This window comes from Myxocyprinus asiaticus, chromosome 7, assembly GCF_019703515.2.
Source record: "Myxocyprinus asiaticus isolate MX2 ecotype Aquarium Trade chromosome 7, UBuf_Myxa_2, whole genome shotgun sequence".
Classification (NCBI taxonomy): Eukaryota; Metazoa; Chordata; class Actinopteri; order Cypriniformes; family Catostomidae; genus Myxocyprinus; species Myxocyprinus asiaticus.
In genome coordinates, this window is record NC_059350.1 from 31,402,768 (window position 1) to 31,421,579 (window position 18,812).

The 18,812-nt window shown below is 38.8% G+C and overlaps 1 protein-coding gene across 1 annotated transcript in view; it reads left to right on the forward strand.

Moving 5' to 3' along the window:
• LOC127443554 (lipopolysaccharide-responsive and beige-like anchor protein) overlaps window positions 1-18,812 on the forward strand; it is a 309,792-nt gene that overhangs the window by 41,049 nt on the left and 249,931 nt on the right. Inside the window, 3 exon segments of the mRNA XM_051702239.1 lie at window positions 11,035-11,107; window positions 12,500-12,633; window positions 15,128-15,189. Of these exon segments, the coding sequence (XP_051558199.1) occupies window positions 11,035-11,107; window positions 12,500-12,633; window positions 15,128-15,189 (269 nt within the window).

Genomic DNA, 18,812 nt, shown 5'->3' on the forward strand with positions numbered 1-18,812 from the left:
CTTCTCACCCAATAATAAAAAAAAAGAGTAAAAAAATTTCGCTCCAAGTTGCACATTCTGTGATGACACACAAACAACACTTTCTGTTCAGTAAATCTGACTGAATCCAGACGATTTAAACAGTTTGTTGCTACACTTTGGGGTTCAGCTTCAGTGCAAATTAATTACTATTTCAATGTCAATGTGATCCACTAAATCATGTTTGAAATAGTTCACAATAGATCATTCCTGATAAACATTTTATAATTTAAGACCATTGTGGCATGGGGGGCGTGGTCATGTGTCGGTCTGCAGGAGAGAGAGAGCGGTAAGGCTCGTCACCTGGCTCATAATTATTTCTAACACTGATAAGGAGTGTGGGAGTGTGCCACATTTATTTAACATTGTTTATTTATAATGATGGTTACCGTCGTGTGTGTCAGAAAAACTGCCAATTAAAGAACTAACCTTGAACCTGCTTCGTTGTCTCCTGACTCCTCCATTGCCCCAAACTAAGAACATTTTCACAACCATTATGAAAGGAAATAACCAGTGGTAACCTGGAAATCACATTATTTTCAGTATAGAATGTATATGGAGCAGAAACACTGTCAGTGTGAAAGCATAATACGAGCCTGCTGTTAAGTTACACAACAACACTGCTTTCTTGCTGCTTATACAAGCAGTGTGAAACAGGCCTTCATTTTGATCTGAAGTGAAATTAAGACTACATCTGCAGATTCAGTTCAACCCTATTATCTGAAAAAATAAATAAAAAGACAATAATTATGTCTTTTTTTTTTATATTACACACACACACACACACACACACACACATATATATATATATATACACATATACATATATACACATATAATAAACATACAACTCTAAACTATACCTCTCTCTCCACAGACCCACTCCAAGAGCCCCCCAAAAACATCAAATATCAACCCCATTTCCCAATAAATAATCCCATATCCCCAGCCTTCTACACGTTACCTCTTCGAAGGCTGCCACCCTTCCCATCTCCTCGTACCGACTTCCAACCCTTTAAAACAATCTGCCTGCCTATCATCGCATTGGTGAGGACCCAATTGTTTATGTATTTGTCACCTACGTTGATGACCGCCCCATCACCCAAAACACAGAGTCTGGGGCAAAATGAAATACGAATCCCCAACACGTCACACACAGCACTCTGTACCTTCAGCCAAAATTCCTGAATCTCAGCGCACCACCAAAAAACATGGGCCATGTCTCCATCCCCTGATTGGCATCGCCAGCAAGTGGTTGTGTCTTTAAGACCAAGCCTATACAATTTAGAGGGGGTCCAATAGAACCGATGTAAATTCTTGAATTGCATAAGGCACACCCTTGCATCTCTCGATGCAGTTTTTATGTTTTTTAAAATCCTAGCCCATTCTCCCTCCTCCAATTCCAGGTTTAAATCTTTCTCCCATAATCTCTTGAGAGTGGTTGAGACTCCGTCCCCCAGACTCTGAATTTATAAGGAGTAATTTACTGATGCCTCATGGCCCTTTCCAAAAGCAGAAATCACCTCTCCTAGAGTATCTGCTGCTTTAGAGGGGTGTATGCTATTCCCAAAAATAGTACAGAGCAGGTGGTGCAGCTGTAAATACTAATAGAACTGAGATCTGGGAATCCCAAAATGTTGAACCAAATTTTCAAAGGAACTCAACACTCCACTCTCATACAGGTCATCAAGTGTAGTAACACCCCTCACAATCCACTCTGACCAGCAGAAAGGGGACTTATTAATACATAATTTTGGGTTCAGCCATATGCTCGAGGCAAGATTTAAATAAATGTCCGAAATAAACACTCTGGACACTTTTGTCCACACCGAGTGCAAATGCGACACAACAGGTTGTAACTTAATTTCTCCGGTTAGTTTGATAGAAAGGCTTTGGAATGGCGAAATAGGGGCAAGAAATTCCTGTTCAGTACAAAACCAGGGAGGGGCTCTCATAGATGGAAGAGACCAGTGAGCTAAATGTCTGAGACTGAATGCATAATAATAAAACAAAATCTTGGGTAGGCCTAGCCCACCTTTGTCAATCGGCCTATGTAACTTATTGAAATGTAATATGGGATGCTTACCATTCCAAATGAAGGACTTCACTATGCTATCAAATTGCTTGAAATAAGAGAGAGGGACATCTACAGGGAGAGATTGTAGCAGGTAGTTAAATTTTGGAATACAATTCATTTTAATAACATTAACCTTCCCAATCATAGATAAATGTAATGAAGCCCACCTCTCCACATCGCTTAAAAAGCTTTTTAATAAGGGGTCAAATTTAACTAACTAAATCACACAAATTTGCTGGGAATAAAATGCCCAAATACTTAATGCCCTGTTTGGACCACTGAAAGTCACCCAGCTGAAAAGCTGTTACTGGGCAGTGTGCTGTCAGAGCCAAAGCTTCAGATTTAGACCAATTGACTCTTTCTAAAGGAATTAATAATTCTGTGGAGGCAAGGCATAGATCTAGTGGGGTCGGAGAAGAATAATAAAATATAATCTGCGTAGAGCAAAAGCTTATGCACCATACCTCCCGCCACCACCCCTGGAAAATCCTCTTCCTTTCTTATCGCGGCTGCTAATGTTTACAGGGCAGGACAGAACAATAATGGGGAAAGAGGGCAACCCTGCCGGGTGCCCATATCCAGAGTAAAATAATCTGAAATTAATCAATTTGTTTGTATTGCCGCTACCGGGTGTCAATAAAGTAACTTAATCCATCTAATAAAAGTATTCCCAAACCCTTATATTTCCAAAATCTTAAAAAGATAATCCCATTCTACCATATCAAATGCCTTTTCGGCATCAAGTGAGATGGCAGTCTGGATCATTCACCACTGACCACATGATATTGATGAAACGCCTAATGTTATCAGAAGAGCTGCGGCCCCAAATAAACCCCACCTGATCTATATGTATAAGTGATGTCATAACTTTACTTAATCGGTTATCCAAAATTTTTGACACAATTTTAACGTCTAGCTGGATCAGGGAAATTGTACGGTAACTCTTACACTCGCTTGGATCTTTGTCCTTTTTAAGAATCAGGCTTTGCATTCTTTAGTGATTCCGTATAAAATTCTAATAAAAGTGGAGCCAGTTCTGTAGCATAAGATCTAAAAAAAACTCAGTGGCAAAGCCATTTGGCCCTGGAGACTTGCCTGCAGACAAAGCCTTGATTACCTCGGCAAGCTCCTCCAAGGTTATCTCAGAATCAAGAGAATCTTTTTGCTCAGTCGTCAGTTTAAGGAGTTCTAATGGTTCCACAAAGTCTCTAATATCTTCATCGGTGGACGAAGATGTGGAACTATAAAGATCAAGATAGAATTCTTTAAAAGCAAAAAAGGTGCCCAGCTTCCTCGGATGATCAATTGTATATTCAGTGAGTCAGTTCACTTGGAGGCCATGTGAGAGAGACACTATGACTTCCTCAGGCCATCGATTTTATGAAAAACATCGCTTGCTTTGTGCACGTAAATATTTTGCGGCCATCCTTAGTATCTATTCTCAGTTTGGCTGGAAAAATCAGTGCAAAAGCGATCTTCCATTAATGTAAAAGTTTCTTGCATTCCTTGAATCGATCACGTTTGTCGAATTTGCAAAGTCTGGGAACAAGAAAATGCTGTGATTCTTCCAAGAAAGCTTTCCTTTGCTCCTCGCCTCATGCAACACGAGATCTTTATCGGATGATCTCAGGAATTTGGCCAGAATTGATCCGGGCCTGTCTCCCTCAGCCGATCTTCGAGCTGGGACTCTGTGAGCTCGCTAGATTTCCAATTTATGGCCTGTTATGTCAAGCAGACTCGGGAAGAGCCCATCTAGGAATTTCACCATATCTCTGCCTTCTTCATGCTCAGGAATTCTAACAATTCAGACGTTATTTCGCCTGTTACGATTCTCAGGGTCTTCTAATTTTTCCAAAACGTGTTGCAAATCTGTCTTGGTTGCTAGTGGATTAGCAGCTAATTCCCTCTCTGATGACTCCAGATAATTGATCCGTTTCTCGACCTCCGACGATCTTGTAACCATCTCAGAAAATTTCGCCTCCATCACCGTAATCAATCGACGTATTACAGCAAGATCCTCCAAGTCAGCCACAACTTTTGTCAGCATCACAGACATGCTCACCAGTTGACGCTGGATTTCTCCTGCTGCACCGTCCAAACCGAGTCCCTGGTCTGCTGGCCTGTCAGAGGTTTCAGCTTGAGCACTTAAGTGTCATTTAATATCTCCAGAGCCCGAGGATTTTGAATTCTTTGCCATGTTGACTTCAAAGAATAGATATGTAGCAGGGTTTAATTTTAAAATAATTAAATCAAAGTGCGCAAAGCTCACCGTTTACACGTCCGCTCCTCGCATGGCTTCACGTGACTCCCTGAAGCTTTCCATTCTTTAATGATTCTGTATAAACTGCTAGCAAAAGTGGAGCCAATTCTGTAGCATAAAATCTAAAAAATTCAGTGGCAAAGCCATCTGGCCCTGGAGCCTTGCCTGTAGGCAAGGCCTTAATTACCTCGCCAAGCTCCTCCAAGGTTATCTCAGAATCAAGATAATTTTTTTTTTGCTCAGTCATCAGTTTAGGGAGTTCTAATGGTTTCACAAAGTTTCTAATATCTTCATCAGTAGACGAAGACATGGAACTATAAAGATCAAGGTAGAATACTTTAAAATAATTTTTAATATCAATGGCCGAGGTAAAAATTTCACCACCAGCATATTTCACTAAGGGAATGGTAGAAAAGACTCTCTCTACTTTATATATCTAGCCAAAAGCTTCCCTGCTTTGTCCCCCGACTCAAAGTATGACTGCCTTGCCCTGAATAGCCAAAACTCCACCTTTCGTGACAAAATAGTATTATATCTGTATTTCAATCGGGTCAATTCTCTGAGGCCATCAGACAACATTCAGCACTTCAGCTCTGCCTCGGCCCTTTTAATATTCCCTTCCAACTCCACGAGTTCTCGAGCTTTGGACTTTTAGATGAATGAGGCATACTGTATGATCCGACCCCTAAGAACTGCCTCAAGTGCCTCCCAAGCCATGCCTACAGAGGACACTGAGGACCAGTTGGTCTTCATATACACATTGATTTCAGCCTTTAACATTTGTTAGATTCAGGATTTTGCAAAAGGGATACATTAAAGCACCAACTATATGATTTATTTTTCTCTGTATGTGGCAACACGTCTAAACTCACCAGGGTGTGATCTGAGACTAAGATGTTTCCAAATGAGCAATCCACAACAGATGAAATGTGGGACTTAGATATATATATATATATATATATAAATCTATTCTAGAATAAATCTTATGGACTGATGAAACAAATTTATAGTCCCTACCAGATGGGTTCAAAAGACTCCAAATATCTGTAAGACCAAGAATTTTACACATCCTGTTAAGCATCAATGTTGCTGTAGGGGGCTTACACACTTTTGCTTCACTATGATTAAGGACTGAGTCCATCAAAAGATTAAAATCTCCTCCAAATATTATATCATGAGGGGTGCCAGCAGCTTGCAATATCCCTTCAAGATCTATAAAAAAGCCCTGATCATCCATGTTAGGTGTGTAAATATTATCCAAAATCAACCTTTGCCCCTGAATTTCTGCTAAAACAATAATGACTCTTCCTAATTTATCATTAATCTGTTTGAGACATTTGAATTGTAGATGTTTACTTATCAATGTAATGACTCCCCTGCTCTTACTTGAGCCAGCACTAAAGAAAACATGTCCACCCCATATCTTCCCAAATGTTTCAGCTTCCTGTGGGGAAAGATGTGTTTCTTGAAGAAACACAATATCATATTTCTTACATTTAAGAAAATAAATAACCTTCCTTCTTTTTATGGGGTGCCCCAGCCATTCACATTCCACGTGGAGAGAGACAATCCACTCATATTAACATTTGACATTTTGACATATTAGAAAAAATAGATTGTGTGTCAAAAACAAGATTATAAAGACCACATTCCAACATTAGTGCAACAGTCAAACCCCGAACTTCCCCCCAGAACCAAACAAACAGAAAAAAAGAAAAACATGCACATTAACCTCGAGCACGACAGCGCCAACCGCCGTCCATCCCTCTAAACTCAAACAGTCCATGTACGCCTACGACAGCCCCCGCGACAACTTTGCCATCGAATTGCTCAAGTCTGGTGCTTCTATTCAAATTTTGTGAGACAGAATTACATAACAGAAGAAAATCTATAAAACAAACTCCAACCAATAGGCAGAATAAACACAAAGAACATGTAGATTCATTCACATACTCTCCCGAAGGTGTGTTCCTCCCCAAAACAAACCCCAGCCTCTAGCGGAACCAGCACACACACACACACACACACACACACACACACACACACACACACACACACCCAAAAACAAATTTCAGTTTGCTCGGACAGTCAAACGAATGTTCAGTGAGCCGGCTGTTTCATGAGTGCAGCAGATGACCTAATCATTCCATTGTCCTACAAGATATATTCCACAAAACAAACTTCATCCAATAGGAGGCATAAGCACAAAGAACATGCAGATTCATCCACAACTGTCCCAAAGGAGTGTTATTCCACAAAACAAACTCCAGCCGCTAGACGGAACCAGCACAAAAAGAAACAAAGAAGGCGCCCAGTTTCCTCAGACGGTCAAGTGAATGTTCAGTGAGTCAGGTCCTCTTGGCTGCAAAGCGAGCGCCACACAATGACTTAATCATTCCGTTGACTTTATGAAGGACAATGCTTTTTGGGGACAAGTGAATACTTTGCGGCCATCCTTAGCATCTATTCTCAATCTGGCCGGGAACTTCAGTGTAAAAGTGACCCTCCATCAATGCAAAAGTTTCTTGAAGAAGTGTTATTCCACAAAACAAACACCAGCCGTTTGGCGTAACCAGTACAAAAAGAAACAAAAAAGGCGCCTAGCTTCCTAAGACGGTCAAGTGAATGTTCAGTGAGTCAGGATCACTTGCTGCAATGGGAGAATCACACCATGACCTACTCATTCCATTGACTTTATGAAGGACAATGCTTGCTGTGGGCATGTAAATATTTTGCGGCCATCCTTAGTATCTATTCTCAATTTGGCCGGGAACATCAGTGCAAAAGTGACCTTCCATTGATGTAAGACTTTCTTGTATTCCTTGAATTGATCATGTTTCTCTCATCAAATTCACAAAATCTGGGAACAAGAAAATGTTGTGGTTCTTCCAAGAAAGCCTTCCTTCGCTCCTCGCTTTGCGTAACACGAGCTCTTTATCGGATGATCTCAGAAATTTGGCCAGAATTGATTGGGGCCTGTCTCCCTCCGTGGATCTCCGAGCCGGGACCCTGTGAGCTCACTCGATTTCCAGCTTATGGCCTGTTATGTCGAGCAGAATCGGGAAGAGCTTGTCTAGGAATTTCACCATATCTCGGCCTTCTTCATTCTCAGGAATTCCAACAACTCGGATGTTGTTTCGCCGATTACAATTCTCAAGGTCTTCCAACTTTTCCCAGATGCTCAGCAAATCTGCATTGGTTGCTAGCGGGTTAGCAGCTAATTACCTCTCCAATGACTCCAGATAATCGATCCGTTTCACGACGTCCCCTATTATTGTAACCAACTCTCCATGGAAGTGATCGATCGACGTATTACAGCAAGATCCAAGTCCACAACGACCTTCGCCAGCATTGCCGGCATGCTCGACAGTTGACGTTGAATCTCTCCTGCCGCACCGTCCAAACCGAGTCCCTGGTCTGCGGCCTTGTCAGGGGTATCAGCTTGAGCACGTAAGTGTCTTTTAATGTCTCCAGATCCCGAGGATATTGAATTCTTTGACATAATGACTTAATAGAACAGTTATGGAACAGGGTGTATCGAATCTCACCAGTTTATGACACAAAAAGTATTAAAAACTAGCAAAGTGCGCAGCAAAGCGCGCTGGTTCACACGTCTGACCCTCGCATGGCGCCACGCAACAATAATTAAATTTTAACATTTATTTGTCATAAAGCTGTGCTAGGAATCTCTGATTAGCCAAACAAATCAAACCAAAATGTTGTCATTGCATTTTCTGTTCATCACAGTCAATCAAAATGTTGTTCATTGCATTTCCTGTTCATCACAATCACTGTATATCAGATAGAATCAGTGCTGAAGTGATGACAATTTTGAAATAATTTATTGTTAATTATTTAGTGATGTTCGAGGACCACTGTTCTGGAGATATTCTCCTTTTCTTTGTGTTTGTATTTGTGAATATGTTTACTCCCCTTGTGTTGTTTTGTGTTTTTATGATTCAAGAGAGTTTGGGCATGTGTATGTTTTTGCATCATGCATACTCCTTTGTGTGTGGAGGGATTGATCTTAACTTCCTTGCTTCTTTTGTCTCTGAACTAGTGAACTCCTAGGCCTATATCTCATGCTTGTAGTTTTAAGCTTGTCTGTGTCTCTATGGTTCTCCTGTATGTGTATATGTGTGTGTTTGTGCGTGTGTGTGTGAGTGAGGAGAAGGGCATAAAGATAAGTTAATTTTCTCTGGTCTGTTTGAAGTGGCTACTACTTCTCCGAGCGGGAGTCTCTCCACAGACGCACATGTTGGTGCTTAAAGAGCTGCCGTCCCACAGCCCGGAACATTCCACACCGCTGCCTGTCATCCTGCCAGAGTTATCCCTACCCTGAGACCCCACGAGTGTGTGTGTGTGTGTGTGTGTGTGTGTGTGCGTGCACATGTTAGTGTAGGGATATTAGTGTATGCTGTTTTATTGTGCTGTGATATACTGTAATGTGAGTGAGAGAGAGGGATTGTGCCAAGACCCTCACTAGCCCAAAATGTGACACTAACTGGGGCAAGATTAGATTTATTCACATATAATTATACATACACTAATCACAGTCTCACAGAGGGCTAATTAATTTATTGGTTGTTTTATCAAGGGGAGTGTAAGAGCTGCTCTAATTCTTATTTTACATGAACGGTAACCCAAAGCAGAACTGTAATTTATCTAAAGATACTTGGAAATATCACAGAAAGTGAATAGAAATGGGAAATCACTATGGTGAATATTAATTGTTCTAGTTATGCAAATCCCTAAAATATTTGATCAGCTAGAATTGCTCTTGTCTGTATGATTGAAATCACACACACTTTTTTTTTATTTTTTTATTCTTATCAATAATTACAAATGACTGGAAAAGAAATGGAAAATCCTTGCATCAGGGCCTCAATGAGCCTGATCTCATGTAAATTATATTATGTGGTTCCTATGACATTGCTTACGTTCTTTTTCGGGACTTGTACCCTGGTCCATAGCATCACAAGTTGAAGGAACTGTTGAGCTACTGCACAATTTGATTGCGTTTGAACGCTTTTACATGTCGGTTATGTAAATATGTAATGATGTTGATAATGTAATGCAAACGGTAAAATGTATCACCTTACAGGGTTTTTCAACTTATGAGTAAAATAAGTTCTCTGGTAAAAAATTACTTCACAATGCGTGGACATTTTGTTCTACATTTTCTTACCCCAAATGTGAATTTTGAAGCTGCCGTGTGTTTAAAAAAAAAAAGTATCCAATTCAATATGGCTTCAAAATTCACGTTTGAGGTATGACTGTGTAATTTATGTACAAAATGTCCATGTATCATCAAGTAATGTTTGCCACAGACCTTAATTTACTCAGAAGTTGAAAACCCACATTATAAAGAAAACCCATGGTGAATTCTCTTCCGGGTTTTTGGACTACTAAAGCACTCTTAGTGGCATAGATTTGTGAATATAACCGATAGTTCCAATATGCAACAGCTGGCACCGATTAATCTGTAAAACCGATATATCGGTCTACCTCTAGTAGGTATAGTTATGTGATTCTATGAGTTCAGGTTGTCTTCAGTGGACCTTTCAACACCTCTCACACAAGACAATTGTTACAGAGAGTGTCACCTTAGGGCGTGTTACGAGGTTGCTAGGTAGCATGAAAGCAGGAAATGTTACCCAGAACAAGTCTTGTTTTGTTTTTTGCCAGCACAACACCGTGTGATGATAAATTACCTCTTGCAAATCTTCCGTTAATCATTGGCTGCACTTCTAAAAGTCCGCATCAAATTGGGTTAAAGGTGCTGTAAGTGATTTTCTTCATGGAAAGAATAAAACAAAATTTTTTCCAAATCCCTGAAAGATAATAGTCGCATTCACACATACAGCCTTTTCCAGAAAATTACCTACAATTTCAAGTTTAGAGGTCATGTGTGAACACGGCCCTTTAATGCAAAGTTGTATCATTACCTAAACATGTCCTTATTGATGATATATCTGAACAGCACATTTGGTACATTTACCAGTAAAGGCAACCCAACGATTTTCCTGTAATTTACCTGGTTGCATGTGTGAATGGGGCTAGTTTTAAAGTGTTCTTTCTCTGTGACAGCACAAGACTCTGTAAACAGCCAATAAAAATATGTCCGCAGGCTGCAGTCTCTGATGCTTTCTGCCTTTTAATCATTTTGCACATTCTCATAGTATTGTAGCTGCAGCGAATTATAAGGCCTTATTCCATTTTTATGACATGTTGCTCATAACAGTTGTCAGTTGAGGGCACTATTTTGCTGCTGTTGTTTTTTGAAAACCGTTTCTACTCAGTGTCGGTCTCAATAAAGCTCATTTGGTATCTTTGGAGTGCACAGTTTTGGAAAGAGGGGGCATGGCTAATCTTACGACTCAGCTTGTGGAAATTCCAGAATGCTTGCAGCACCTTTCAGTTTGGAACTTGGAGCATTGCGTTACAAAGCTTGACCTAGATACAACATAGGTTGGGGGTAATGCTGTAGCTTGACGCTTTGTTCTGTAGTTTTTGTATTAGCTTAAAAAATATATATTCTTCTGCTATAGTTAAATTTTTTGGATCATGCTTAATAAAATAATATCACTGATGTGCTTGTCCCAATAATGTTTTCCTGCTTGCAGCAATATTAGTGTATATATTTCAGTAATGAGTGAACTGGTTGTGTTCTCTGCAGGAGGAACCAGCATCAGTCTGCCATCTGTCCCTGCTTTATCCCCAATGACCCAGAGCTCAGCCACCAGCATGAGGTCACACATCACTCCCTTTCTGTTTTAAATGGATATTTTATGTTGGATTAGAAACAACCTACAGTACACACACACACACACACACACACACACATATATATATATATATATATATATATATATATATATATATATATATATATATATATATATATACACACACTGCTGTTCAAAGGTTTGGCGTCACATGACTGAAATGTTTCTCATGATCTTAAAAATCTTTTGCTCTGAAGGCGTATTCTTAAATGTTTCAAATGAGTTTTGTAGACAAAAATATAATTGTGCCAACATATTAATTGATTTCATTACAAAACTAAAATTGTATTTAAAAGGTGGGGGGGCTCTGTGAGGGCCATGCCACCTGTTGCAGGGCTCCCTGTTCTTCTATTCTATTCTATTTGCAAAAGGAATGTTTGGGAGAATAAAATGTATATTTCCTATTGACACACTAAAGTATCAGATATAAATAACCATCTTAAGACAAATGTTTTTGTGAAACATCTTATGTGCCTAAGACTTTTGCACAGTACTGTGTGTGTGTGTGTGTGTGTGTGTGTGTGTGTGTGTGTGTGTGTGTGTGTGTGTGTATATATATATATATATACACACACACACACACACACACACACACACACACACACACACACACACACACTACCGGTCAAAAGTTTTGAAACACTTGACTGAAATGTTTATCATGATCTTAAAAAACTTTTGACCTCAAGGCGTATGCTTAAATGTTTGAAATGAGTTTTGTAGACAAAAATATAATTGTGCCACCATATTAATTTATTTCTTTATATAACTAAAATGTAATAAAAAAAAAATAAAAAAAAGGTTTTGAAATGGATGACTTTGACCGAATAATAAAGAAAAGCAGCCAATAAGTGCCAGGCATAGATTTGGACTCCATTACTGTTTAAAAAGCAGTTTCCTCAAGAAGTTGGTTGAGAAACGAGTAAATTTCTGCAAATTCTAGGTAAAGGGTGGCTACTTTGAAGATGCTAAAATATAACATAGTTTTGATTTATTTTGGATTTTTACAGTCACAACATAATTCCCAGTTCCATTTCTGTTATTACATAGTTTAGATGACTTTACTATTATTCTAAAATGTGAAAAAAATAAAATAAAGAATAAGTGACCCTAAACTATTGATCGGTAGTGTATATATTTATATATAGAGAGAGATTTGATTATATTTCACCTAAGATAGAAGATATAATAATAACCACTGTATTTGTAATTTCATGTTATATATTTATGTAGCTAAAATTATTTCATGACCACTGTCTATTCATAAATACCATAATAAATATTTTCATAACATAATAAATTGCTGACATTATGCCAAACATTTCATGTTTTAAAGTGTATGTCTGTTTGTTTCAGTATCTCCGAGAGGTTGGAAAATGCTCTGGAGAAGGCGGCTCATTTACTCAGAGAGATGTTTGTGGATTTTGCACCATTCCTCTCACGCACGCTGCTGGGCAGTTACGGGCAGGAGCTGCCCATCGAGGGCACAAGTGAGCGTCACTTCTGCTTTTTATGACTGACGTCAGTTTTAAAGCTGCACTATGTGGTTTAACGCATAGTTTAAACACACAATTTAGAACTTTTTTAAAACCAGTGTGGAGTAACTTGGAGCAGTAGTGGAGCCTGCGCTCTGTTATGGTTTAAAGTAAGGTTTACATAAATAGAAATGTTCCATCATCCACAATACTGTATGACACAAAATTACTCACACTACCCTCTCTCATCTCTTATCAAATTAAAGCTGTAAACTTGGCTAAAAGTATCTTTTAACTCACTGATTACAATAGCAGTGTTTTTTTTTTAAATTTTTATAGAGCTCAGGGGTCAGCACACTAATAAGAGTGTTTGGGCTGTTGCTGCCACCCACTAAAATAAAATGCTGATTAATAGCTGGAGGGTGACTGTAGAGGTGACTGTAGTTCCTGGGCACTACCATCTCACAGGACCTGAAGTGGGAGACACACATTGACTCCATTGTGAAAAAAGGCCCAGCAGAGGTTGTACTTCCTTCGCCACTGAGGAAGTTTAACCTGCCACAGGTGCTGCTGATACAGTTCTAATCAGCAGTCATTGAGTCTGTCCTCTGCACTTCAGTAACTGTCTGGTTTGGTTTAGCTACGAAATCAGACATCAGAAGACTACAAAGGACAGTTCAGACTGCAGAGAGGATTATTGGTTGCCCCCTGCCCCCCCTTCAAGAACTATACACTTCCAGAGTGAGGAAAAAGGTAGGAAAAATCACTCTGGACCCCACTCACCCTGCCCATTACCTTTTTTAACTGTTGCCTTCTGGCCAATGCTTCAGAGCTCTGAGCACCAGAACCGTCAGGCACAGGAACAGTTTTTTCCCTCAGGCTATCCATCTCATGAACAGTTAAATTGCCCCATTGAGCAGTAACTATGTGCAATACACAGCTTAGTCTTTTTTATATTTATCCAACATGTCCAACCTCTTCTGCCATTTCATTCCTCTGAAAAAAACCCAAAAAAAAACATTTGCACTGTACATAAAATATAACAGATTTGTATTAGATTTGCACTACGTATGTGTATGTGTTTATGTATGTATGTGTGTGTCTGTGTGTGTATGTACGTATGTGTATAACTATTTTCTATTTTGTATTATTATCTATGTCTTGCTGCTGTTTTTGTATTGTTGTACACTGGAAGCTCCTGTCACCAAGACAAATTCCTTGTGTGTGTAAGCATACTTGGCAGTAAAGCTGATTCTGATTCTTCTTCTTCTGATTCTTAACACAAAGCTTCCTTCCTTCCTCTTCCTCCAGCTTCCTGTTTTGTACTCTCTCTTTCTCTCTTTCTCTGCATATGTAGTTCCCTATCAGCTTCCTAAAAGCTGAAGTTCGGATCAATAGAACATATGCTCACCATGTTTAGTATCATGTAATACAAGGCTTAAATATGTATTAGTTTACAGTAACATCATGTTGGTTCATACTCTTTGTACCCTACAAGATGTGTCAGCAAGGTGTTCGTTTGTGTGTCTATACAGTTGCTCCCAAAATATTTGGACTCTTATGCCACACTTTCAAATGAATGAAGGATTTGCATTAAACATTTTTAAACCAAGTGATATATTGCACAAACACACAATCAGATTATTATTATTATTTTTTTTTTTTTACAAAAAAGAAGTATGTTAGGTTTAAATTATAAAGCAATAGATTTGTATTACAAAATTAAGACAAAAAGCATTTTGACACTTAGTGAACATTACTGATAATGTCCATGTGATTAACTACATTTGTTGTTACTCTGCTAGGACACTTGTGTGAAATTGAGGGGAAGTGACTTCATACATCAACTTAGAAAAAAATCACATTCACTCAGTTTAAGAGTAATTGCTCTTAATATATATATATACATTTACCTAATTAGACAAAATAACTATTTTACTCTTTAGCTGTGCTCTCATTTATCTGTAAATGATGGAAAAATAAAAAATGTTGTACTTTAATTTGCAGTTTTATCACAGAATTTAATTATCATCAACACACAAGTCTGAAATTTCAGTTACATAAAGTCAAGTCAGTATTATTTGAATTGTGCTTTTTACAATACACATTGTTTCAAAACAAAAAAGTGCCTTAAAACCTTTAGAAAGCAAGCCAAAGGCAAAAATTGCAAGGGAAAAATACACCATATGTGGTGCTAATTTTATTGAGACGACCATCAGAGAATGCACCTTCTGTACAGCACTTCTAATACAAATGATTATTTTTCCTTAAAAGTAAAACTGAATGCATTTAAACTTAAATCCACTACATTTTGGGGGAAAAAGAAAACATTTAGGTTGTATTTAGAAAATTTGTGAGGAATCTTGTTAACTACACAATCATCACCAATAATGTTTAAAAGTTAGCGATTGTTTCATTGTCTGCTAAAACTAAAATTCCTGGAGGTTTGTATAAATATTAATGCCTTGCTTTATAATACATCCTGTGTGTGTGTGTGTGTATCTCGTAGGTCTGGTGTGTATGAAATCCAGCAGTTCTGTGGTTGAATTGGTCATGTTGCTGTGTTCTCAGGTAAGTCATCCCTCCATCTCTCCTCCAGTGTTTCTTTTCTTCTCCTCCTCTCTCTATTCCTCTTATTCTCACCATGATAAATCCACCATCGCAGGTGTTATCTTCACACTGCCAGCCTGATTTCTGTCTTACCAAGCCCTGATTATAGACAAACGTGCAGAAAAATAGCCAGAGAACCTTTGTTAATGCTGTTGATATTAGTTCAAAGGTCTGAATTCCTGACCCAGTGTTACGGTCTTGGTGATATAGCCAGTCAGAGAGGATAATGCAGCATTGATAGCGTTTTGCGATCAATCTGCCTCAGCATCAGGTTTTGTGTGCTGATGTTGCATAGAGTATTTTAGGCAGGTAGAATGAAGGATTGTTAGTAGAGCTCTTTTGTGTGTGTGTCAGTGTTTGAGTCGTGTGTGTGTGTGTGTGTCAGTGCTTGTTAAGAGGGAGTCAGTGGTCTTGTGGTAGAGTCTGTTTTGTGTGTGTGTGTGTGTGATGGGGGGTAATGGAGGTGGCCATAGGTGTCCTTATAGGAGGAGAGTCACTGAAGTGTGTGATATACTGTCACTTCACACAGACACAAACAAGTACACCCACACATTTAGTCAGTGTGACTACACAATGAAAATCATATCTACTTAAGTGAAAAAAAAAAAAATTCAATAAAGATATATTAGTAGGGACATCAAACATTAATTGAACTATTTATATGATACACTAATTAATTCATGGAATTAAACAAATAATCACATGTATCAATATTTAAAGAGGAAAAACCCTTAGTAATGCATTGAACATGAATATACATTGAGTTGACGTTACAAAAAGTGGCTTTAGAAGTCAGTGTTTTGTTAGTTTTATTTCTATTTTATTGAACATAAGCCACTGCCCAACAGTCTACAGCTTTTCATTTTGCAATCAAATTTTTCAGTCTGCCTGAGGTGGACTTATTCACACTGGACACATTCTAGGGCTTCGTCAGTGCAATTTTTTGTCTTTGACCGCTAACATGTCTTCCTATTGTTGTAGTGCCTTACTGCATGAGCACTGCTTTTTTACACACCTTATCAAGTTAAAAGTAGTTCAGCTACATGTGTTTCGAGACTGCTGCATTTTGTTCCATTCCACTGTGGACCTAAGAACGCCTCCTATGTGAATAGCTCCTGTGCTTGCTCTCAGTAAGTTTAGTTTGGTGCATCAGGGGGCATAATTAAATATGTTATTTTTGTTGTATATTTTTGTTAATAATTAATTGTAATTAACACTTTAATTTGACAGCCCTAATTAGGCTAATCAACCCTAATAAAACAATTAGGTACAGTTTTTATGTACAAATGAGTTACACACACACAAGGAGCTTTCTCAAACAAAAACTCAAACTCTTACTCGTCCTATCTTTCTTTATTACATTTATTTTCTGAAATAAAGCACTTCACCCCTCATACAATATAGCCCTCCTGGTTCTCTGAAGGTAATCCAGAGAGATCAGGCATCAGGCGGGGTGTCAGGGGCCGCATATATTTGCAGAAGTGAGGCGTAAGGTGGGGGTCCCTCTGTGAACCCAAACATACAGAATAGAGGGAATAAATGACGAGCTCTAATGCACCTATTTGTCATATATGTCACACTGTTGTGTAATGCTAATCTAATCAAAGGGGAGAATTTGGGTTCTGCCTGCCTCCACTGAAAAAAGCCTCCGGCCCAAACCTTGTTCCAGTGGTGGCACATAGCAGGCCCTGCGCTGGAAAGAGAGGGCTGTGTTACTGCTGATTACTTCAATAAATCATCTGGAGTAAATTCTCTCAAAGCTGATGCAAATGTAATTTTATTGTTGGGGGAGAAACAGTATAAAATGCAGCAAAGCTCAAATGAGGTCTTGAGCTCTGTTTACCTCCAGCTAAATTACACACTGTCTAATGTAGGGGAGATAATTACTTTTTTTTTATAAATGTGGGTGATTTTTTTATTCTCTCTTGTTTGGAAAGAAAAGAGAACTCTGCAAAAACTTCAGAGTCTCCAATTGATACTGCTGTTAATCAGGACATAACATAAGAAGCGCTGTTGTTGTGCAAGGAAGCGAGCAAGCAGCCCTTTTGTTGATAGAAAAGGTGTTAAGAAAGAGAGGATTTTGATGGATTAATTTTCTTTTGCTTACATTTTCTTCCCATACCAAAATGGGATTTAGCCAGATACAATGCCATCTGCACAAATTTTCTAATTAATATCCATGTTGCAAGATGGAAGAGGACTGGGGCAAGGGGTCAGAGGTTGGGGTTACAGACTAGTTTTTAATCACTCAGGATTCGAGGGTTGCTCTGGTTTCAGACAGCGATTCTTAACTGCAATTTTACTACACCTCTCTAAAATAAATCCCTTTTATTCGCAACCATGGATCAATTTTAATCATCTTCCATAACCCTTTTGTAGTTTATTGCTTTCCACTTATAGGTGTTTTATTGATAGTTATTATATATAGCTATATTAGACATTATGACCTTTTAATGTGCATTTGTATCCTTTTTTATTCCATTCCTTCAGGAATTTGTTCTTTGAAGAATAAGCATGTGGAAGTATCTGTTAATGCTGCGAAAGCCACAATGACCATAATGAACAAGCACTGACATCCTGTTTATTCCAGTGTTATTGTTGTGGCAAGGTTTCTAAAGATCTAGACACATTAGAAATGTTGTGTGAAGTTGACAGATCCAGCATGTTTCTGTCTTTATCTGGGTTGCTCCTCCACATGACCATGTTTAAGGTCTTATATTTTCAGTTTTATATGTCATATTTCTTGAAATTATTGCCAAATTTAAAACCCCAACATTATGCTCATTTTTATAAGAATATGTTACTGTCCTTCTACTCTTAGAGAGTGAGAAAAACTAATCAGTTATTGAAGTGAGCGATTTCCAAAGTCTTCAGTGTTGATAATATAAACCATAGAAAAGAGAGAGGGAGAGAGAGGAAGGCTTTAGAGAAGAATTAATATGGACCAATAGTAGGGTAGGACCAATCAAACTCTCAAAAATGGGTTTCGTCCACACATTTAAACTAATCTAGGGGGCCAGGGTAGCTCAGCAAGCAAAAGTAGACTACCAGCCCTGGAATCACAAGTTTGAATCCAGGGTGTGTTGAGTGACTCCAGTCATGCTTCCAAAGCAACCAACTGGCCCGGTTGCTAGGGTGGGTAGAGTCACGTGGGTTACCATCCTCATGGTTGCTATAAGGTGGTTCTCGCTCTCAGTGGTGCACGTGGTGAGTTGTGCGTGGATGCCGCAGTGAATAGCATGAGCCTCCACATGCGCTAGGTAACCACGGAAACACGATCAGCAAGCCATGTGATAAGATGTGTGGGCTGACTGTCTCAGAGATGGACGCAACTGGGATTCATCCCCTGCCACTTGAATCAAGGCGAATCACTGCACCACCACGAGTAATTAGAGCGCATTGGGAATTGGGCATGTCAAAATGGGGAAAAAACAAAAAACAACTAATCTAATCAATTTATTCTGAGATGCTTTCAACCTTCCCATGATCAAACATCCAAGAATTACAAACATTATCAAAATGAAATTGCACTAAACATGATGCTAATCTTAAACATTCTCTATCCAGAAATCCTACATTTCTAG